This window comes from Pleurodeles waltl, chromosome 7, assembly GCF_031143425.1.
Source record: "Pleurodeles waltl isolate 20211129_DDA chromosome 7, aPleWal1.hap1.20221129, whole genome shotgun sequence".
Taxonomy (NCBI): Eukaryota; Metazoa; Chordata; class Amphibia; order Caudata; family Salamandridae; genus Pleurodeles; species Pleurodeles waltl.
The window spans coordinates 24,115,763-24,139,332 of NC_090446.1; the positions used below are offsets into that span (position 1 = coordinate 24,115,763).

At 44.7% G+C, this 23,570-nt stretch overlaps 1 protein-coding gene across 3 annotated transcripts in view; it reads left to right on the top strand.

Annotated features, from left to right (window-relative positions):
* Nucleotides 1-21,538, top strand: part of LOC138303584 (uncharacterized) — a 59,775-nt gene extending 38,237 nt beyond the window's left edge. For 2 of the 3 annotated variants that reach the window (XM_069242850.1, XM_069242849.1), the window contains 3 exons: nt 6,984-7,165; nt 12,526-12,629; nt 17,330-21,538. In XM_069242850.1, the coding sequence (XP_069098951.1) occupies nt 6,984-7,165; nt 12,526-12,629; nt 17,330-17,441 (398 nt within the window). In that variant the 3' untranslated portion in view covers nt 17,442-21,538. Of the gene's footprint in view, nt 1-6,983; nt 7,166-12,053; nt 12,361-12,525; nt 12,630-17,329 lie in introns of those variants that run through there. The other variant, XM_069242851.1, reaches the window with a different exon arrangement.
* Nucleotides 21,539-23,570: the final 2,032 nt, after the last annotated feature.

Consider the following 23,570-nt stretch of genomic DNA (forward strand, 5'->3'; position numbering starts at 1 on the left):
CTCTTTTTTGGATGTTTTTCTTTACCGGGACGAACCACGAAGTCAGGCCGGGTCGCGGTTGAGGCAAGACGGCTAGAATTTCCGCGGCGGGTCGGTCCCTCTCTGGAGCTTTTTTCCAAAAATTCTCAAATCTTTTCCAAACTTCTGGGGCTTCACCCAGATGTTCTTTTAAGGTTCTTTTGGGGTCCACAGCTCACCCCAAGGGTCCAGAAGTTCTGTGATGGTCCTTGGGGGGTGCGGACTTCAACTCCCAGAATGCACCTGGCGCAAACTCCTTTTTGGCCACTGGACAGTGGTCAGCTGGTCGCTTTCTTCAGGAGTTGGTGCAGGGGACTCTGGTTTAGCAATTTTTCACCTGTAGCAAACAGGGAGTCCCTCCTTGAACCAGTTGAAGCCAGGCAAAGTCCTTCTTGTGGTGAAGCCCAAGTGTGCAGCTGGTGCAGTCCTTCTGAGTGCAGGTTCCAGGTGCAGGCCAGGGGTCCAGCAGGGCAGTCCTTCTTCTTCTTTAGTTCCTTTCTTGTTGAATTCTGGAGGGGATCTGAGGCGTGGGTGCAGGTCTGCCAGTTTTATCCTTGCTCCTGGGTGAAAATCAGGGGGGTCCTGGTCCTCCAATCAGGTACAGGGTCGTCCCCCTGTGATGACCACTTCCTGGGAAGTGTGGCAAAAATCCATCCCAAAAGGCAACAGTCTCCAAAAATCCAACATGGCTGAATCTGATTTTTGGAGGTTACATCTGGCTGAGCCCACCCACTGGTGTGGCTAAGAATCATAAACACACCCCTCTCCTGCCCTCTCCTAATCTAATCAAGGGGGCACCTAGTTGTCTGGGGTTGCAGGATGTGGGGGTGTTGCTGGGTGCTCCAGATGTCCTTCTCTGCCTTTGAAGACCAGTTTGGCAGCCCTCCCCCTTCCTGCCTCACCATCTGCTGAGGGGAGATTCTCTTCCCCAAGCACATTCCTTTGTGTGAAGCCAGGCCACTTCACACCTAATCAAGGCAGCCTGGCAGAAGCTGCTGCAGGCTGGCCAATCAGAGCACAGCAGCAAAAACAATGCAGAGCTGAAATTGGCAACTTTTTAGGTAAAGTCTAAACTTTTTACCTGAACAAGTTATATTAAATCCCACAACTGGAAGTTGTGGGATTTATTACAACAATTAATTTGATACCAAATTCTTGGTATGTAACATTTAAGGAGACTTTAAAATTTAAAATAAAGTCTGCCCATTCTAGCCTATGAAGGCCATTTACTTCAATGAGGGAAAAACGAATTTGGCTGTTTTTACCTCACCAGGGCTTATAAATCTATTTTTATAAAGTCCCTGCTTATAGTTACATGGCACCCAGCCCTAGGGGCACATAGGGCACACCTTAGGGGTGACTTATATGTAAAAATAAGGTAGTTTAAGACTTTGGAAGTACCTTTAATTCCAAAGTCGAATTTGCATATAACTTTAATTTAAAAGCAGCCAGCAAGGCAGGCCTGCCTTTAAAATGACACTGGGCACCTCAGCAGTGCACCTAGGTGTGCACCACCTATGCTGTGGTCCCTAAACCTACATGCCCTACCATATACTAGGGACTTATAGGTAGGTTGACTTAGCCAATTATAATTAGCCTAATTTGCATATCCATTTTACACAGAGCACAGGCCCTGGGACTGGTTAGCAGTACCCAGGGCACCATCAGAGTCAGGAAAACACCAGCATAAAGTGGAAAATGGGGGCAAAAAGTTAGGGCGCCTCTGGAATCAGCCCTGTTTTCCCACACTAGGGCATGAAGATTAGATGCCCAGCAGAATGTTTGCACTTGCATGTATGCAATGCCGTGTGTTTTTATCCTTTTAAATGCAGACCTGCCTTGTAGCTGCATTTAGAAGTTAAATTCATACAATTTGCATGACAGCTCCTATAAGTCCCTAGTAAATAATATGGCAAAGGGGTGCCAACTGCCTGTAGCAACCTAGTACATAATAGGGCATGTTATAAAGGCCCAGCAGAAATGCTGCCATTTGCATGTGGGCACTGCTGGAGATTGTTTGTCATTTTTAAATGCAGCCTGACTCTGCAGACTGCATTTAAATGAAAATGGTGTTCCAATTCGACTTTGGTGCTATGGGCACTTTAAATGTGATGATCTACCTTATTTTTTACATATGAGGTACCCCCAGTGGGGGGGGGGGTCATGTAACTGTAAGCAGGGGCCATTTCAAAGATATTTTATAAACCCTGGTGAGGGAAAACTGATCATTTAACCCCCCCCTCCATTGTAAATACTGGGCTTCATAGGCTATCATTGCAGTATAGTATTTTATTGTAAATATAGTAAAGACAAATTTAGAAAAGTAATTCAAGGACTTAAAGATTTGTTTTGATACGTCTAGCTATTTAACATTGGTGTCACAACTTGTACAGAAAGTAACTTGTAAGCCGAAATCCAGCCTTCAGAAGATCCCCTCTGACTGGTCACTGCTAACAGAATTAGCAGAGCTGCTTGATTAAGTGGCTGTCCAGGGGAGATCCTATCTAGTGAAGGGCAGCTCTGGGGCTAAACAGGAATGCCAAAGCAGGGTGGGGGGGAGAGTGATAAAAATATACAGCCTTAAAGTAGTGAAGGGCAGGAGGGAATGTCAGATCACCTAACCCCCACCTTCTGCACCCCGTCAGCCGGATACCTGGCTTAAGGAAGGAATTTGCAGATGTTAGGAGGAGGAGAGCTATGGAAACGAGCCACACTGGGGAATGGTTTAGTCAGCTCTTACTGCTCTGCTGAAATTTCAGCCATCATGGAGTTTGGAAGAGTAGCGCATTGTGTGACAGGAATATGCCAGACTTTGGAGGAAGTGGTCATGCATCTGGGTGTCACTCTGTGTTCTATTGGTTGGGGTGCTCCCCTTCCTTATGCCCAGGTCTAGGAATAAATATGTGAGAGGTGCATAGCCTCTCAGGTCTGCTGTCTGAAACTACAAGAGAAAGAAGGATTGTCCTGCTGGAATTTGGATCGGTACCCTTGGCTTGCACTTCTGAGTGAATGGCACCTGCAGCACAATCTGATACTTCAGCCCTGGGGACAGTGCATTGCTTCAAGAAGGACTCAGGAGTGGACCCCCTGCAGTTACAGGTTAACAGAGCTTCACCTGCATCATCACCAGCAAGAGACCCCAGCCTGGAGTGCATCCAGTGGACCTTTAAGGATTTGGGAAGGTGCATTGTGAGAATTGTGGTCCAACTTTCCAAAGACCATCCAGGAGATTCCTGACCCTTGGATTTGTGTTTTGTACCCTTTGTGCCTGCAAGGAGGACTTCAGGAAACACCTTTTGAAGTTTGGAGAAGTTTGAGTAATTTTGGTGAAATTGACGCTTTGTGTTCTAAGCACTAGGAAGTGTTTATTTTTTTTAATTAAAAATAAATAAATCATATCTCTGGTTCCAAGGACCATCCAGGAGATTCCAGACCCTTGGATTTGTGCTTTGGACTCTTTGGACCTGTAAGCAGAACTTCAGGAAACGCATCCTGAAGTTTGGAGAAGCTGGGTTTTCATTCTATACCAGGTATACAGCAATTCATTTGCTGAAATTTGAAGAGTGAAAAATAGGTATCAAGAAAACCTTTGTATTTCCAAAATGGCCTTAAGATAAGGTGTTGAGAAGCAGTGGTTATTTGCACATCTCTGAATTCTGGGGTGCCAATACTAGCATGTGAATTACAGGGCATTTCTCAAATAGACTTCTTTTTTACACACTGTCTTACATTTGGAAGGAAAAAATGTAGAGAAAGACAAGGGGCAATAACACTTGTTTTGCTATTCTGTGTTCCCCCCCAGTCTCATGATAAAAATGGTACCTCCCTTGCGTGTGGTAGGCCTTGTGCCCGCAACAGGAAATGCCCCAAAACACAACGTGGACACATCACATTTTCACAAAGAAAACAGAGCTATTTTTTGCAAAGTGCCTAGCTGTGGATTATGACCTCTAGCTCAGCCGGCACCTAGGGAAACCTAGCAAACCTGCACAGTTTTGAAAACTAGACACCTTGGGGAATCCAAGATTGGGTGACTTGTGGGGCTCTGACCAGAATCTTTTGCAAACCTCAAAATTTGGTCAAAAAACACCTTTTTCTCTCATTTCAGTGACAGAAAGTTCTGGAATCATAGAGGAGCCACAAATTTCCTTCCACCCAGCGTTCCCCCAAGTCTCCTTATAAAAATGGTACCTCACTTTTGTGGGTAGGCATACTGCCCGTGAAAGCAAATGCCCTAAAACACTTATCTGGACACATCAAAATGATCAAATACAAAACTACCTGTTTTTGCTGGGGCAGCACCTGTTTTTTTGGTCCTGGGCTCAGCAGCCATCTAGGGAAACCTACCAAACCCAGACATTTCTGAAAGCTAGAAACCTGAGGGAGTCCAGGGAGATGTGACTTGTGTGGATCCCCCAATGTTTTCTTACCCAGAATCCTCAGCAAACCTCAAAATTAGCTCAAAAATCACATTTTCCCACATTTCTGTGTGGAATCCCCGCATTGGGACAAATTTCATACCACCCAACTTTACTCTCAGTCTCCCGGTAAAAATGATACCTCATTTGTGTAGGTGGGCCAAGTGCTTGTGAAAGGGAAGAGCCAAAAACATGTTGACATTGAGGGGGAACCAAAGGGGGTCCAAAAGGGCAGTTTGCAAAAAAAATATGTTTAGGCTGACAAGTGCAGCAGAATTTATATTGGTATAGATGAGACAATGCTTGGTGGTAGGAATTTTGTGGATTCCTGCAGATTTCGGAAGGTTCCATCGCAAAAACGTGGGAAAAATGTGTGATTTCCAGCAAAGTTGGAGGTTTGCAGGGCATTGTTGGTACGAAAATGGTGCTGGGTGCATGTGAAACACACCACCCTGGAATCACCCAGATGTTTAGTTTTCAGATGTGTCTAGGTCTTGTGGATTTTTCTACATTGCAGCATCTGAAAGTCCATAAAGTGCAGCCCTCACCATTCCAAGTGGACCAATTTTGAGAGTTAGCCAAGCTCTCATGGCCCAAATGTAAAACCAAAACCCAAAATAATCAAATGTCTTCTTGCTTGCTGTGGGATAAGATGTTTTAGTGCGGGGGAGAGCTGAAAGACTGTTACCCCCTTCAGTTGGGGTGGGGGCATAACCATGCCCATACTGGTTGGTAGCCACCACCCCAGTATATATATTTTTTGTAATTCCCTGGCATCTAGTAGACTTTCTGCCCCCCCCGGGGTGTGGATCAGGGGTAATTGCCCCATGTGCCCTAGTGGTCAGAACAACTTTGGTCCCATTTATTTGGGGTGGGGGTATGCCCTCTAATTTTGGAAAAAAACTTACCCGGTCTCTGGTGGGCTTTCTGCCTCTCTCGGGGCAGATGGGCCTTCCAAAAATAGGCCCATCTGCCCCAAAGAGGGGCAGATATGGCCAACAGTAATGTGCCCCCATGGGGAGCGACCCTTACCCAAGGGGCTGCCCCCTTAAAGAAAACACACACATACACACACCAATCCCTGGTGCCTAAGTGGTTTCTCCCCCCCCCCCGAGGGCAGATCGGCGTAATAGAAATATGCTGATCTGCCCCCAAGGGGAGCAGGAATGGCCAAAAATAAATCCCCCCCCCCACCCCCAGGGGAGCGACCCTTGCTTAGAGGTCGCTCCCCACCTCTAAAATACAAAGAAACAAAATAAAATGATCCCTGGTGCCTAGTGGTTTCTGAACCCCCCCCCCCCCCCGGGGGCAGATCGGCCTAATAACAATAGGCTGATCTGCCCCTAGTATTATTTCTGGTTGGTTTCCCGTATCTTTATACTAGACTAATTATTTTATAATATTTAATTGTTAATGGACTCCTTTAAAGTTATTTAACACAAAACCTTTACAATTCTCCTAATTGTTGGCACTGTAATTTGGAACCAGGATCATTAGGACATATGCTTTATGATTGTAGTATTATTTCTACATTTTGGAAAGAGGTTTGGAATGTTATTTAAAAAATGTATATATATCAGATAACATCTCATATGAAATATTGATTTGTAAGTCATTTCTCTTTACCACAAATATGTCAGATTCAAACAACAAACATCTAGATTTTGTAATCTCTTCTGCTCTAAAATTAAATACTACAAGTTGGAAAAAAATGTTTCATTGTTATCAATCCAAACCTGGTGGTCTTGGATAACTTTTACTAGAAGAGGTGCAAATCTGACTCTGTTAGGTGTAGTTCATAGTACATCTTCTTATCTTTCTTCCCGGAGACCGATTCATAATTGTATAGTGTTATATTTATACCTAAAGTATGGACTTTCAGGTTATAGTAAGTAGCTCTATTACATATATTTATAAAGAAATTCTTTATTGATTCCTGCTTTTTTATTTCTTGTTTACTTTTAATATTATGTTAGACCTATCATTACATGGGTTGGGTGTTACATTTATTATATTAATGTAATATTGAAATTTATAGGTACCTTTTTAGTGCTCTTTTTTGTTTGTTCTATTGTTTTCTCATAAAACTCAATAAAATATTTTGAACACAAAAAAAAGCATTTATTCTTCCTGGGAGACCTAATCATCTTGGCACATAAAGCTTCTAACACTTGTACTGATGCAGGTGCTTAAGATAAGGACCATCTTAGTTTTCTCAATCGAGAGGACAGCCACCCGGCACTGGGGGTCTCTGAGTTGGCACCTCTTCTGCACAATCCCTTAAATTTGTATTGATGATTGAACAAATGCTATTCTAAGCCAGTATGAACCGCCATAGAAAGCCACTATTAAAAGCATCAACTGCTTCTAACATGAAAGAATTTTCAGCTCAAATGAAGTGTCATCTCAAGTTGCCGATTTGGTTTCATAATTAAAATGTTTTATCAATCCCAAATTGGTATTTAAGCCGTTTTCTAAAAATCTCTATTTTGTATTTCAATGTATGTTTACTAATAAAAATGATTACAACTCTCTCTGTATTTGTAGCTTCCCATACTCCACCGTCTGTGCCTTCAAGTAGGACAGATACCCTGAATTGTCGTGAGGACTGGATGCCTCGTCTGAATAAATACTTTTGGAGCGATGTGGAAACAACTTGGGACATCTCTTCACGGTTGTGTTTAGAGAATGGCGGTCGCCTTGCAGTGCTCCATGATGAATTGAAAATGGTGAGCTGGAACAGTTCAGTCACACTGTAGTCTGTAATTTAATATGGCTGTCACGTTTACAAGTGTGGCTTGTCTCTGCATTGATTGAGGTGCTAAGATTCCCATTATTTTGTTGGTTTTATGGCTCAGTAAGCTGGATTTCTTTTCCTTTGTCTGCGATCCATCAGATTAAAACAGTGAGGAAGTAGATATTGGATCCTCGGAGATAGAGTAATCTCCATCTGCAATTGCTAACAGGTTATTTCTTTTAATTTAATCCCTGTGACTCGAGCCAGGAATGGTTCCTGACATTGCCATCCTGCAAATCCATCCGTCCTGCAAATCATTAATGTTTGTTTACTTTACTCAGTCTGTCCCAGGCACCCCACACCTTAGCTAGTGTTTTCTAAGAGAAGTGACCTGAACCCTCCTAAAGGTGCGGTGAATAAACATGTTACTTACCTGTACATGTAGGTCTTTGAACCTTGGTGTATTCGTGTCTCTTATCCAATCAAACATCCTTTTTAACATCATTTAAGATGTACAGTCCTTTGGCTGGTCTAATCAGAGAGGAGCATCCCTGGAGTTTTTGAAACATGTGGGTTAAATTTGTGGATGTCAGAGTGCTTTGAGAGTTAGGATGATTTGCACCTGTATGTACTGCAGGTACCAGTTAGGACACACAAGTCCAATTGTACAGAGGTTTTGCGTTGGGTTTTCATTACTTTTTTGACACAGTCCTGGTGCATTCTGCAATACACATACATGGAAGAAATAGATAAAGTATAGTTTGTGTGCAGGAAGGGACCACTTCCTGCACAACAACTGTGCAGTTCTCAATGCAGGCCTCCTTGCAGTTTGGCCCAAGGGTGCCTGCATTAGTGCATGACTGTACAAAGAATGCCAGAGCATGGAGAGAATAGAACTGCACCAGTTCATGCAGTATAGCACAGAAATTTTTATTTGCTGCCCTATTTGGGGGAACGGTTAGTAAATCTGGGCCTCAGTATATTAAATTGGTTATTACTTGCTGCTAATGTTCAGATTAATTTCAAAGCGAGGCTACATGTGCTTCTGTGAAGAATAGATTATTAACTGAGTTGCATTATTCGTAGAAGTATGTCCAGTCCTCTGTCAGTCAGAATCTAGGAATGTTCATGGAAAGGCACAGATTGAGAAATTGAAATCCTAGATCCATGCACAGGGCCACCACAACCAATCACTTCTTATGGTCTTCTTCACACATCTGTTTACCAGTCCTCGGGCAGGGTGGCAAGAATAATTTTTGAATTTCATTACAAGAATACATTGACGTTATATGCTTACCACGGAAATTGAAAAGGACAGCCTTATGTTTCTTGGTAAATTATGCAAAAGTAACATTTAGCCCAATTTATGAATATCTGTTTGCAAACCATATATGTGAAGACACGCAATGTTCGATGTGACCTATTTACAGACAGATTACATCACAAATTGCCCATTCACAGATTGCTGCAAAATAATCTGCCTAATTAATTTTATTGAGAGAGGTAGGTATTTGAAACTGCATTTGGATGGGTGACAATGCAGGGATGGTGACATGCAAAGGACAACAGACCACTGTACCGTCACCTATGTTCCTGTTTGTATATATGTATGTATGCTTATGGAAGTGTTATGGAAAAATTACAACAGATGCGTAGAGTTGTATGCCTGTAGATCTACTGGCTACAGTCAAGGACTGCCTCCAGTCACCAAGTGGCACTCACAGAGTCATCACAGCCCCAGTGCTTCAGTCTGCTTTCCACATTTCATATTCCATTATTAAGGAACGTGGAATCTAGAATAAAGCATGGATCACCACCCCACCTGCCTCTTATTACATAACATTAACAGAGCAGAATAAACATAACTTTAGCTATAACAACTTAAACATTTTAAAAAGCCAAACTTCTATCCTTAACAAAGGAGAAACACAGCTTACTGATCTACAATATTGACCAGAGGCATAAAACATATTTTCATAATTAAAACACACTGTGCAAGAGTACCAAGTGACATTGTAGAATTACAACATATTAAATCAATCCTTTAAACAGTAATGATACCATGATACCTCACTGGTTTGGTTGTAAAACGTAAACTTTGGTGCAACACTGGAGGGCTTATCTTACCCACATCCGAGCTTGGCTTTGATCTGGAACACTCAAATTCAATCTTAGAATCATCATTCATTTGCCCAGTATCTGATACTGTCACCACTCTACTTTTATTCCACCATTCATGTTTTATGTGCACAGCATTCTTGGTCACCGCAACACCTTCTCCGGGGACCTGAATATAGACATACCTTTGAACACATGAGTAGGATTGTTGACCCTTGCACAGTCTCCCACCTTAATATCATACCTTAATTCCTGCACCTTGTGCCTAGCACCTTACCTCATGCAGCACACAATTTAGATGAAGAAATACGCCCCCTCAAGATTTCAAAAGGACACATTCAGACAAGTGCGATGGGGCCACAACATACTTTTAACTTCATCACCCAACTCAGTTTTATTTTGAACGGTCCACGGAATACATTCCACCAATGTGTGGTTCATTTTTTACACAGGGGCCTTAGTTTGGTGGTGATAAAGGGCAATGTGCTTCTGGATTATCACATTGCTTTCCAAACTGTAACTGTCCCCGATTTTCCATTTAGTAATAGTTTGTCCCAAGTGTCCTTCATGTTTGCATGCAATTTTTTTCTTCTAAACCAGTAGGGGGAATAAACTTGTCCCCACACATCAACATTCCACCCTTCTTTACAGATAACTTGCCTGCAACCATGAAAAAGATTTTATATTTACAAGTAATGTTTCTCTTTGGGCTACCCCTATTTCACCAATATCTTCACAACTCAAAGATCTTCTTCCTGTGACATTTCTACCATCCACTCATCTTCAGTGAAAATATTATCCTGACAAAGATCAATAGTAGCTATCAGACATTCTATATCCTCATAACTCATAGTCTTCTCCTGATTAATCCCTAGTGTACCCGACAAGTAATCGGCTCTGATGTGTTTACCTCCTGGAATATGTTCAACACAAAAATTATACTGCAATAGTTTTGAATTTAGTCTAGCCAATCCAGGGCTGTTGTCTGTGATCGCAGTGCCTCCAAGAATATTAACCAATGGCTTGTGATCAGTTTTAAGGGCACATTTCTTCCCCCAAAAAAACATTTGAATCATTGTACTGCCAAGCAACAGGTTAAGAGTTTTTTCTCTATGGCTGAGAGATTTTCTCATTTTCTTTCATTGCTTTAGAATGAAATCCCACCACATTTCCATCTTTTGTTTTCTGAGCAAGAGTGGCCCCACAATCTATCATTGGTTGCATCCACAGTGATAATGGATTCCTTTGTTGGATTAAATGATGCTAATATGTCAGCAGACACTATGGGACTAATTACGACTTTGGCAGTCTGACCATCAGACCACCAAAGCCGCGGGGAGGAGGCCACCATCAAGCCGGCCGCCTCCCCGTCATATTGCGTTGTTTCCATCTGGCTGACCACTGAAAACGTTGCAGTTACGACGTTTCCACCGGTCAGCCCGGTGGAAACAGTGCAGCGGAGTAATTGGCCTCGGCTTCCTTAGGCTGATCTGCCTCCCCAAGGGGAGCAGAAACCACTAGGCACCAGGGATTTTTGTTGATATTATTTTTTCCAGATGGGAAGTAACGCCTTAAGCAAGGGTCGCTCCCCATAGGGGAAATTTTATTTTAGGCCATTTCTGACCCCCCCTTGGGGGCAGATTGGGCAATTTTTGTAAGGCCCATCTAGCCCACTAGACACCATGGAAGATTTCTAGTTTTTAAAAATGTCTGGGTTTGATAGGTTTCCCTAGATGGCTGCTGAGCCCAGGTCCAAAAACGCAGCTGCCCCGCAAAAACAGGTAGTATTTGATCATTTTGATGTGTCCACGTAGTCTTTTGGGGGCATTTCCTGTTGCAGGCACTAGGCCTACCCACACAAGTGATGTACCATGTTTATCGGGAGACTTGGGGGAACGCTGGGTGGAAGGAAATTTGTGGATCCTCTCAGATTCCATTACTTTCTATCACCGAAATGTGAGAAAAAACATGTTTTTTTTGGCCACATTTTGAGGTTTGCAAAGGATTCTGGGTAACAGAACCTGGAGAGAGCCCCACAAGTTACTCCATTCTGAATTCCCCTAGGTGTCTAGTTTTAAAAAATGCACAGGTTTGATAGGTTTCCCCAGGTGCTGGCTGAGCTAGAGACCAAAATCCACAGCTAGACACTTTCCAAAAAACACGTCAGATTTCAATGTAAAAATGTGATGTGTCCATGTTGTGTTTCCTGTTGTTGGCGCTAGGCCTATCCACACACGTGAGGTACCATTTTTATCGGGAGACTTGGGGGAACACAGAATAGCAGAACAGGTGTTATTGCCCCTTGTCTTTTTCTACATTTTGTCCTTCCAAACGTAAGACAGTGTGTAAAAAAGACATCTATTTGAGAAATGCCCTGTAATTCACATGTTAGTATGGGGACCCCGGATTCCAGAGATTTTCAAATAACCACTGCTTCTCAACACCTTATCTAGTGCCTATTTTGGAAATAGAAAGGTTTCCTTGATAGCTATTTTTCACTCTTTATATTTCACCAAATGAATTGCTGTATACCAGGTATACAATGGAAACCCATTGCAAGGTGCAGCTCCTTTATTAGCTCAGGGTACCTAGGGTTCTTGATGAACTTGCCAGCCCTTTATATCCCCGCAACCAGAAGAGACAAGCAGACATAATGGTATATTGCTTTTCAAAATCTGACACCGCAGGAAAAAGTTAGAGAGTAAAATGTGGAAAGAAATGGCTCTTGTTTTCACCTCAATTTCAATATTTTCTTATTTTAGCAGTTACTTTCTGTAGAAAAACACTGAAGGATCTACACAAATGACCCCTTGCTGAATTCAGAATTTCATCTACTTTTAAGAAATGTTTAGCTGCCCGGGATCCAGCATTAGTTTCACACCCATTTCTGTCATTAACTGGAAGGAGGCTGAAAGCACAGAAAATAGTAAAAAATCGGGTAAGTCCCAGTAAAATGCCAAAATTGTGTTGAAACATTTTGTTTTCTGATTCAAGTCTGCCTGTTCCTGAAAGCTGGGTGATTTTAGCACTGCAAACCCTTTGTTGATGCCATTTTCAGTAAAAAAAAACTTGAGCCTTCTTCTGCAGCCCTTTTTCCCATTTTCTTTTTTTTTTAAAGACATTTTCGCTGTATTTTGGCTAATTTCTTAGTCTCCTCCAGGGGAACGCACAAACCTCTAGAATCCCTAGGATACTGAAAAAAAGACAATGAAGTAAATCATTTTTCTTTTGCAGGATGAGATATTTAAAGAATTTGGCAGACGCTACCCTTGGATCGGTCTAAGCAAATCTGAGGAAGAATTTCAGTGGATTGATGGCTTCCGTTTTAATGAAAATATGTAAGTTGCCATGTCATTGTTTCACTATGGTAAACCTTTGGTAAACAATGTTGAATACACACATCATGTGAAATGTGTGAAGACCTGTCGTGGGCACAGGACACGTTTAGGAGCATCTCGAGCAAAGTCAGAAGATGAAACATTTGTAATAGAATGCAGCAATAAGAGATTTCCAAAAAGCAGGCATGATCTGCAGCAAATCATTTCTTTGCTTTTCCTTAGAGTCGTGTGTCTCACCTTCCACTTTCCTCCTTTTAGACTGGATTCCCGGCAGGCAAAGCACTGCTCATGCCTTTACTGCCTATTCAGGAGACCCACTACCCTACCTTTCAAGTTTCTCTCTTTCAGGTTGTTGGACACGCTTAGTTTGTAATTCCCCTTTCCACCATGTTTTTATTGGTCAAGGTAGACTACAGTTCTGGTTTGTTGTACAGAAGCCCAGAAAAAAAGGTTTCCCAGAGACCTTGGGTTAGTAGACATTGGTTAAATGGGCCTCCTGAGCAAATGATATGTTATTTCTGGGCTTACTGTCCAGAAAGTCTTAGTTTTGTCAAGCTTCAGTCCATTTTGAGTCTGCTACACCAGACATAACTCTGAGCTGTGTTACATGCTTAACATGCTGTAATGTGCCTACAGGTGCATTTGCCAATCCAGTTACTTGGATGCCTTCCAAAAACATTCATCCCAGGAGACTCTGTTTTGACGTACATTGTAGGCCTACTTTGCAAGAAAGCTTGAGGCCCACATAAGTGCAATTCTGCTGATGGCCAGTAGTCTGAGTTGTCCATTAGATCTAAGTGTACCTTTACTGAAAGACATATAAATAGTAGACATATTTAGTTCTAGACTGCTTCTTTCCTTTGCAAGTTCGATCAGCATTCCAAGTCTGACTCCGTGACTATTGTCAGTGTACACTCAACTGTACCTGCAGTAATCAGTGTTTGAACATAGCTACTCAACAGTTGCTACTCAACTCAAGTAGTTTTATTAATTGCCTCGGTTTGTTTTCCACCAACCAGACAGAGAGTGAGAGGATAACAGCTAATTCATCCTGCTCAAGGAACGTGAAAGTACATGTCCTACCTTTATCAACTAGGACCGATTGCCAGGAGATCTCTGGGATGTGGTGTTTAGACAACATTACTGCAAATAGGTTGGTATAGCCTTGGTATAGCCTCTCACAAGACCCAGGGTCCAGATGCTATATCGCAGGATAAACCAAAAATGGTTTTCTACCCATCTACCTGGGTCTACATTATTAGCAAGAAAGTGGTGAACTTTTCAGTATGGATCCGTATTGTTAGTGTTGCCTGTGTCCTGCTGCTAGGTTCTTTTAAGAGAGGCCATCTGCAGCAAAATCCAAGTCTCACTGTAGGAAAAAATCTGACCCCATTTAATATGGTCCTCAATTGTAAGACGTTAAGAAGAATTTGGAAGTAGAGTTGGGTTCTTCAAAAAGACTGTAACATCCTAAGCTGCAGAAAAGAAGTCTGTCAAATACATTTTAGTGCAGCATATAATTAATGACAGACTCTAATCTCAAGATACCTTCTGACTTTTTACCTATCTAATCTGTGAATTGAACCCTTCCACAGTATCTATCTCCCAAAGGTGGGAGTACACACCATACTTTTATTGAAGATGTATGACACAATGTCTTCCTGAAATAACCTTAATTCATTCTTGTTAATTATCACAAATGCCTACTTTGAGCAGGATATTGTACCCAACTCATTCACAAGTGGACCTGCTAAGCCACTGCTTAAAAAAGCAAACAATGATCTGCAAAAACAAGCAGCTAAACATCCTTCCATTCCTGGCCAAATCCTCAAACTGAGAGACAAATCAATTGAAAAATGCCTACCAGAAGGTAAACTAATAGGCAACTTTCAGTCTGGTTTATGGGTGGGTCACAGTTGTGAACAACTACTCTTTGGAAAGTGTGTACCAACCCTCTGCATCTTTAGCCATGATGAATCCTTTCTCTTCGTATTTATGGTATAGACCCATTATAATGCATTCACTCCTATGGATGTTAATACAACGCATGGCATGGACTACAATGCATGGCCTTACCACGCAGGTATGTTTTAATACATTTGTAATGGCCATCATTACAACGCCTAGGGCACTACTACAGTAAGTATATCTTTTTTTTTTTTACATATATATATATATATATATATATATATATATATATATATATATATATATATATATAAATGTATATTACCTAGTGGCAGTTGCCACTAGGTAGTTATAGTTAGGACCATTTTTCCATAGAAAAAGCGTTTTTTGGCTTGCCTATATCTTGGGCGCCGTTTGGTGAATCTTTACAAAATATTCCCAAGAAAAGTGCTGCAGTGATTCCTGTTGCGCAAAGAAAGTTTCAGGGTGATCCATCAATCGGGGCCTAGAAAAAAGGGGTGTCAAAGTTGTGTTTCCCATGTTAATTCCCATAGGACATTTAGACATGACTAGAGCCCAATTCGCTGGACCGAATTACACCAAGTTTGGCAGAATGCTAGCTTTAGGTACGCAGATTGTGATTTCCCTTATTTGGTGTAAATCCATTCAGTAGTTTTTTAAATATTAAAGGGAAAACAAATTTGTATATCTCTGGCCGCAGCGCCTTCACGATTATTTAACAAATATTTCACGAAAATCCACAAATTGTCGTGATTAAGCATCCAAAAAGAAGCCCTGTAATTGACTGACCTGAGTAGAAAGTTGTGGCCGCCATTTTATTTCACAGGACACGATCCCCGGGGTTGAAAATTCTAATTGAAAGTGTCATAAGGGGGCAGGGTGACGGTACCCTGACCCCAGAGGTGTGGTATAGGTGTGCTTTAGGGGCAAATTATGTGTTTAAAATAATTTCGTATCACCAGACCCTGTGGCCATCCTGCACAGCTCACGGCTGAAGGCAGTGCATGGCGGGAGTTGGAATAACATATAGTAATTAAAATTACTTTCTGTTAAAGAACCATGGGCCATATATACGAACACATTTTCCCATAGACACAGAATGGGCAAAACTGCTGCTACATCTGGCACCATGTAAATTCACTGAAAAAATACAGAGTTAATTACCCCACATATTATATCATTGATGAGATCTTGCATGGCATCTTTGATATTATCACTGCAACATTTGCAATACAATTTGGTGGTACTGAGGAGTTTTTAGGGTGCATGAGTGGGTATAATTTATGACTATTAATACACATTCAGGTTCAGAGATGGGTGGTGATTAGGGGAAGAAAGTATATTAATGGTATTAGAGGGGGAGGTTTTAAAGTTTTTTTTGTTTTTTTTTGTTTTTGGGGATTCAAGGTAGATAGTAATTTGTGTTACGTTTTTTTTAGGGCTAGGGAGTAATTCGAGGGTTAAGGGTGTTAGAGAAATATATGTAAATCAATTACTGTATAGTTATGTTGGTTCAAGAGCAGTAGTAACTTTTAAATGATTGGTGGTAATGACTTATGTTGAAGTGTCTTGCATGGTAATGACCTACATCTGTCCTTTCAGGTCTCTCTGCAACATTTGATAACATTGACCACAACCTTCTCCTTGCCACAATGTCGGGCTATGTACCCTTTACCACATAGTAATTACAACATACATTTACCTCATTGTCATTCTATCTCCTAGTACCTTGTCGTGCAAGTCGTTACAATGCATTATTTCACAATGCAAGTCGTTACCACACATTAGTCAGTGAAGTTAAGTACAGGTAAGTCAGTTTATGGTAAGAGTTAACAAGGGTGTTGGATGGTAGGTCAGCTGTAGTGTTTTGAATTAAGGGGTAAAAGCAAATATTTTAGTGGTTTCTAGTATGGTATTTAGGGCATTTGTAGAGTTCTGGGTTAAGTTGTAAAGATGGGGGTTGGAGTGGGATGCAAAGGCTTATATGGTAAAAACCACATTGTAAACCGCCCAGGGGGTAAAATTATGCATGGCACCTTCTGACATTCTCTGCAGAAGAGACTTGTAGTTGAGAAAGCTGCAGTGAAGGGGTTCAAGTCACATCTCTCTAAGAGGCAATTGGAGGAAATCTAAAGCGCATCTTGGTGGCCAATGTGCCCCTGCCTACCCTACTACATAACTTTATTATTTTATTCTCTTATACAACAGTGCAATAAGTAATGTTTAAAATTATTATTTAATTGGAATCCTTACAAGCTGGGTCACTGCCCATTCGTTCTCACTATTTAGAAAGTTTGTTTAGAAATCACAAATTTTGTAAGTCTCTGAAGTAAATTCTATAGACATTCTGTCTTCTTTCGTTATTTTATGTGCCTTGATTGCATATTTGATATGAGTAAGATGTTGTCAATGCTCTGATTCTAGGGGCTGCACCATTTTCTGGTCCAGAGGAACGGTTCTGAAAACCTCAGGATGATTATGGCCATGGAGTTGACGATAGATCTCCAACGCCGCTCCTGGAAGGCCTGATCCAATCCAGATTTTTAAGATAACTACATGTATCTGAATGTGGATAGATCTGGCCCTCCAGGACCAACATTGGAGATCCCTGTAAGTAGTTTGAATTATTGAAAACGTTTTGAAGTACTTGTAAGATGCTGCATTGAGGCCAGTCATGGACAGTACAAGATAGCGCTATAGACATGATCCTTTCTGCTGTGTAAGTCTACATGCAATAATGTACTTTGATGTTTATGTTCTTCTCGTTACAGGACTCCTGTGTACGGTTTTGGGGAGTGTGCTTATTTGAGGAAGGATGGTATATTCTTGAACGAATGCAGTATGAGGAGGAGTTCCCTTTGTATGAAAGAACCACTCGACTAAAGGCCCACAGTGACGTTTTCTTTTGACACATACGGGGTTTCAGCAATACAACCGTAATATCAATGACTTGGTTTGAGGACAGTGGTCCATCTCCAGAAAAGTAGTTTATGATGTAGTGAGCTCATCAGCATGGCTGCGTAAGAGACCGAGAAAGCCACACAGGCTGAAAGAGACAGAGGGTGGGTAGCAAGAGATGCCTAGAGTGGGTTGCAAGAGACACAGATGGTGGACAGCAAGATTCGTTGAGATTGGTAGTGAGAGCTGCTGAGGGTGGGTAGTGAGAGCTGCTGAGGGTGAGATCTGCTGCGGGTGAGTAGTGAGAGCTGCTGAGGGTGAGATCTGCTGAGGGTGGGTAGTGAGAGCTGCTGAGGGTGAGAGCTGCTGAGGGTGGGTAGTGAGAGCTGCTGAGGGGGAGTAGTGAGAGCTGCTGAGGGTGAGATCTGCTGAGGGTGAGTAGTGAGTGCTGCTGAGGGTGAGATCTGCTGAGGGTGGGTAGTGAGAGCTGCTGAGGGTGAGAGCTGCTGAGGGTGAGTAGTGAGTGCTGCTGAGGGTGAGATCTGCTGAGGGTGGGTAGTGAGAGCTGCTGAGGGTGAGATCTGCTGAGGGTGAGTAGTGAGAGCTGCTGAGGGTGAGAGCTGCTGAGGGTGAGTAGTGAGAGCTGCTGAGGGTGAGATCTGCTGAGGGTGGGTAGTGAGAGCTGCTGAGGGTGAGAGCTGCTGAGGGTGAGTAGTGAGTGCTGCTGAGGGTGAGATCTGCTGAGGGTGGGTAGTGAGAGCTGCTGAGGGTGAGAGCTGCTGAGGGTGAGTAGTGAGTGCTGCTGAGGGTGAGATCTGCTGAGGGTGGGTAGTGAGAGCTGCTGAGGGTGAGAGCTGCTGAGGGTGAGTAGTGAGTGCTGCTGAGGGTGAGATCTGCTGAGGGTGGGTAGTGAGAGCTGCTGAGGGTGAGATCTGCTGAGGGTGAGTAGTGAGAGCTGCTGAGGGTGAGTAGCGAGAGCTGCAGAATGTGAGTAGCGAGAGCTGCAGAATGTGAGTAGCGAGAGCTGCAGAATGTGAGTAGTGAGAGCTGCTGAGGGTGAGATCTGCCGAGGGTGAGTAGCGAGAGCTGCAGAATGTGAGTAGCGAGAGCTGCAGAATGTGAGTAGCGAGAGCTACTGAGGGTGGGTAGTGAGAGCTGCTGAGGGTGGGTAGTGAGAGCTGCTGAGGGTGAGTAGTGAGAGCTGCTGAGGGTGAGAGCTGCTGAGGGTGAGTAGTGAGTGCTGCCGAGGGTGAGATCTGCTGAGGGTGGGTAGTGAGAGCTGCTGAGGGTGAGATCTGCTGAGGGTGAGTGCTGCCGAGGGTGAGTAGCGAGAGCTGCAGAATGTGAGTAGTGAGAGCTACTGAGGGTGGGTAGTGAGAGAGCTGCAGAGGGTGGGTAGCGAGAGCTGCAGAATGTGAGTAGCGAGAGCTGCAGAGGGTGGGTAGTGAGAGCTGCAGAATGTGAGTAGTGAGAGCTGCAGAGGGTGGGTAGTGAGAGCTGCCGAGGGTGAGATCTGCTGAGGGTGGGTAGTGAGAGCTGCTGAGGGTGAGTGCTGCCGAGGGTGAGTAGTGAGTGCTGCCGAGGGTGAGTAGCGAGAGCTGCAGAATGTGAGTAGCGAGAGCTACTGAGGGTGGGTAGTGAGAGAGCTGCAGAGGGTGGGTAGCGAGAGCTGCAGAATGTGAGTAGCGAGAGCTGCAGAATGTGAGTAGCGAGAGCTGCAGAGGGTGGGTAGTGAGAGCTGCAGAATGTGAGTAGCGAGAGCTGCAGAGGGTGGGTAGTGAGAGAGCTGCAGAGGGTGGGTAGCGAGAGCTGCAGAATGTGAGTAGCGAGAGCTGCAGAGGGTGGGTAGTGAGAGCTGCAGAATGTGAGTAGTGAGAGCTGCTGAGGGTGAGATCTGCTGAGGGTGAGTAGTGAGAGCTGCTGAGGGTGAGTAGTGAGAGCTGCTGAGGGTGAGTAGTGAGAGCTGCTGCGGGTGAGTAGTGAGAGCTGCTGAGGGTGAGAGCTGCTGAGGGTGAGTAGTGAGAGCTGCTGCGGGTGAGTAGTGAGAGCTGCTGCGGGTGAGTAGTGAGTGCTGCTGAGGGTGAGATCTGCTGAGGGTGAGTAGTGAGAGCTGCTGAGGGTGAGAGCTGCTGAGGGTGGGTAGTGAGTGCTGCTGAGGGTGAGATCTGCTGAGGGTGGGTAGTGAGAGCTGCTGAGTGTGAGTAGTGAGTGCTGCCGAGGGTGAGATCTGCTGAGGGTGGGTAGTGAGAGCTGCTGAGGGTGAGTAGTGAGTGCTGCCGAGGGTGAGTAGCGAGAGCTGCAGAATGTGAGTAGCGAGAGCTGCAGAATGTGAGTAGCGAGAGCTACTGAGGGTGGGTAGTGAGTGCTGCTGAGGGTGAGAGCTGCTGAGGGTGAGTAGTGAGAGCTGCTGAGGGTGAGAGCTGCTGAGGGTGGGTAGTGAGAGCTGCTGAGGGTGAGAGCTGCTGAGGATGAGTAGTGAGTGCTGCCGGGGGTGAGTAGCGAGAGCTGCAGAATGTGAGTAGCGAGAGCTGCAGAATGTGAGTAGTGAGAGCTACTGAGGGTGGGTAGTGAAAGAGCTGCAGAGGGTGGGTAGCGAGAGCTGCAGAATGTGAGTAGCGAGAGCTGCTGAGGGTGAGATCTGCTGAGGGTGAGTAGTGAGAGCTGCTGAGGGTGAGATCTGCTGAGGGTGAGTAGTGAGAGCTGCTGAGGGTGAGATCTGCTGAGGGTGAGTAGCGAGAGCTGCTGAGGGTGAGATCTGCTGAGGGTGAGTAGCGAGAGCTGCTGAGGGTGAGTAGCGAGAGCTGCTGAGGGTGAGTAGCGAGAGCTGCAGAATGTGAGTAGCGAGAGCTGCAGAATGTGAGTAGCGAGAGCTGCAGAATGTGAGTAGCGAGAGCTACTGAGGGTGGGTAGTGAGTGCTGCTGAGGGTGAGATCTGCTGAGGGTGAGTAGTGAGTGCTGCCGAGGGTGAGTAGTGAGTGCTGCCGAGGGTGAGTAGCGAGAGCTGCAGAATGTGAGTAGCGAGAGCTACTGAGGGTGGGTAATGAGGGAGCTACAGAGAGTGGGTAACAAAAGCCACAGAGAGTGGTTAGTGTGAGACACAGTGAGAGTGGGAAGCGAAATATGTGCTCAGAGTGTGTAGAAAGACATGTACTGAGAGGGTAGAGAGAGCTGCACTGGGAGTGGGAAGCAAGAGACTCACCCAGAGTGGGTAGAGAGAAAGAGATGCACTGGGTAGGTGGAGCGAGAGCAACCAAGTATGGGTAGTGGGGTGGTGAGAGTCACAGAGTGTAGGCAGAGAGAGAGACTCACTGAGAGGGGGTTGAGAGAAAGTATTGAGAGTTGGTAACGAGAGATGCACTGGGAGTTCGTAACGAGAGATGCACTGGGAGTTCGTAACGAGTGATGCACTAAGAGTGGATAACGAGAGCTGCACTGAGAGTGGATAGTGAGAGCTGCACTGAGAGTGGATAGCGAGAGCTGCCCCGAGAGTGGATAGCGAGAGCTGCCCCGAGAGTGGATAGCGAGAGCTGCCCCGAGAGTGGATAGCGAGAGCTGCCCCGAGAGTGGATAGCGAGAGCTGCCCCGAGAGTGGATAGCGAGAGCTGCCCCGAGAGTGGATAGCGAGAGCTGCCCCGAGAGTGGATAGCGAGAGCTGCCCCGAGAGTGGATAGCGAGAGCTGCACTGAGAGTGGATAGCGAGAGCTGCACTGAGAGTGGATAGCGAGAGCTGCACTAAGAGTGGATAGCGAGAGCTGCACTAAGAGTGGATAGCGAGAGCTGCACTGAGAGTGGGTAACGAGAGATGCACTGAGAGTGGGTAGCGAGAGATGCACTGAGAGTGGATAGGGAGAGATGCACTGAGAGTGGGTAACGAGAGATGCACTGAGAGTGGGTAGCGAGAGCTGCACTGAGATAGGGTAGCGAGAGCTGCACTGAGATTGGGTAGCGAGAGCTGCACTGAGATTGGGTAGCGAGAGCTGCACTGAGATTGGGTAGCGAGAGATTCACTAAGAGTGGGTAACAAGAGATGCACTGATAGTTGGTAACGAGAGATGCACTGAGAATGGGGAACGAGAGATGCACTGAGAACGGGTAACGAGAGATGCACTGAGAACGGGGAACGAGAGATGCACTGAGAACGGGGAACGAGAGATGCACTGATAGTTGGTAACGAGAGATGCACTGAGAGTGGGTAACGAGAGATGCACTGAGAGTGGGTAACGAGAGATGCACTGAGAGTGGGTAACGAGAGATGCACTGAGAGTTGGTAACGAGAGATGCACTGAGAGTGGATAGCGAGAGATGCACAGAGTGGGTAGCGAGAGATGCACTGAGAATGGGTTACAAGAGATGGTCTGAGAGTGGATAGGGAGAGATGCACTGAGAGTGGATAGGGAGAGATGCACTGAGAGTGGATAGGGAGAGATGCACTGAGAGTGGATAGGGAGAGATGCACTGAGAGTGGATAGGGAGAGATGCACTGAGAGTGGGTAACGAGAGATGCACTGAGAGTGGGTAGCGAGAGATGCACTGAGAGTGGATAGGGAGAGATGCACTGAGAGTGGGTAACGAGAGATGCACTGAGAGTGGGTAGCGAGAGATGCACTGAGAGTGGGTTACAAGAGATGCACAGAGAGTGGGTAACGAGAGATGCACTGAGAGTGGGTAGCGAGAGATGCACTGAGAGTGGATAGGGAGAGATGCACTGAGAGTGGATAGGGAGAGATGCACTGAGAGTGGATAGGGAGAGATGCACTGAGAGTGGATAGGGAGAGATGCACTGAGAGTGGATAGGGAGAGATGCACTGAGAGTGGGTAGCGAGAGATGCTCTGAGAGTGGGTAACGAGAGATGCTCTGAGAGTGGGTAACGAGAGATGCACTGAGAGTGGACTGCAAAAGAGTGATCAATGCCCTGAGGGGTAGATGGGGAGTGCGAGAAATGCAGATTACAATTGTGAGATACAGAGAGAGCATCACAGATGCAGATATAAACAATTGCTGAGTGAAAGGGGGTGAAGGAGCAGGTTTAGATCTGAAAAGCATTGAGAGATGAGTTCCCATTGAGTAAATAATTTTGAAAACAACAAAATTAAAGCTGATATTATCATTACAAAAGAGATTTACACTACATCTTTGAATGTCAGGGTGAGTCCTACTGCAGGGTTTAGTAGGCTAGATTAGGGGGTTTGGGGCTGAAAGCAAGTGTCCTAGACATAATCCAAGCAACTCTAACTCCCATATTGGAACCATTCCTGGACCCTGCACCCGTCTCTGCCCCTGCATCAGTGTTGACACCACTAGCGATACTTAGAGCTCTGACTTGCATCAAGTTAAAATTGTTCACTTGGACATCGCCTTTTTTGTGGGTGGGGATCCTCGGTCACTTTGGGTGGTGGGTTTTTGGGTACTGTGGTAAATTAGCGGCAACCTGGTCAGACTGACAGTAAAGACATTTTGAAAGAGATGTGCCTGGGCCAGTCCTCTGGATAAGAGACTGCTTTACTGTGACTAGTTGTAAACAAAGACCTGTTTTTACAGAACAGCATTGACTTTGTGTCCATTATTTTCTAAGTCTGTGTATTGTTTCAAACATACCAGCCAATAACTGGTTGCTCCGCCCGCTTCCCTCAGAGCTCAAAGTACTGTAGCTGCAGCATGGGAGCTTAACGGTAGGGAAGAGTACCCCCCCCCACACACACTTACTACAAAGGAAGGGATGACCCCAAAACCTCCATAAATGCCACACACATTGTGCCAAAATGTACAAATCTGCATTACACAGCTACTATCCACTCATTCTCACTCGTAGCAGAGTACGTAGGGTCCCAGTTTTCGCTTGACTTCTGTGATGCCCCAGTGTGTCCACACTCCTAGTTTCAATACTACACTGTGCCCAAATTACCTGTTCCCAGTAAGTCTATTTCCATAGCTACCAGGCAAACACATGCCCAAGTTTCCTAGATCTTTTTGTGCAGACAGTACCAACTTCTAGGTCTCAGTAACCCCAAAACTTCTCATTTCAGCATTTACCCATTGTGCATGTTGGTCCGCCATGAGGCCTTCACATTATCTTGGGCCTATAATTTGTCTGGGAGCTCCTGCAAGCTTTTGCT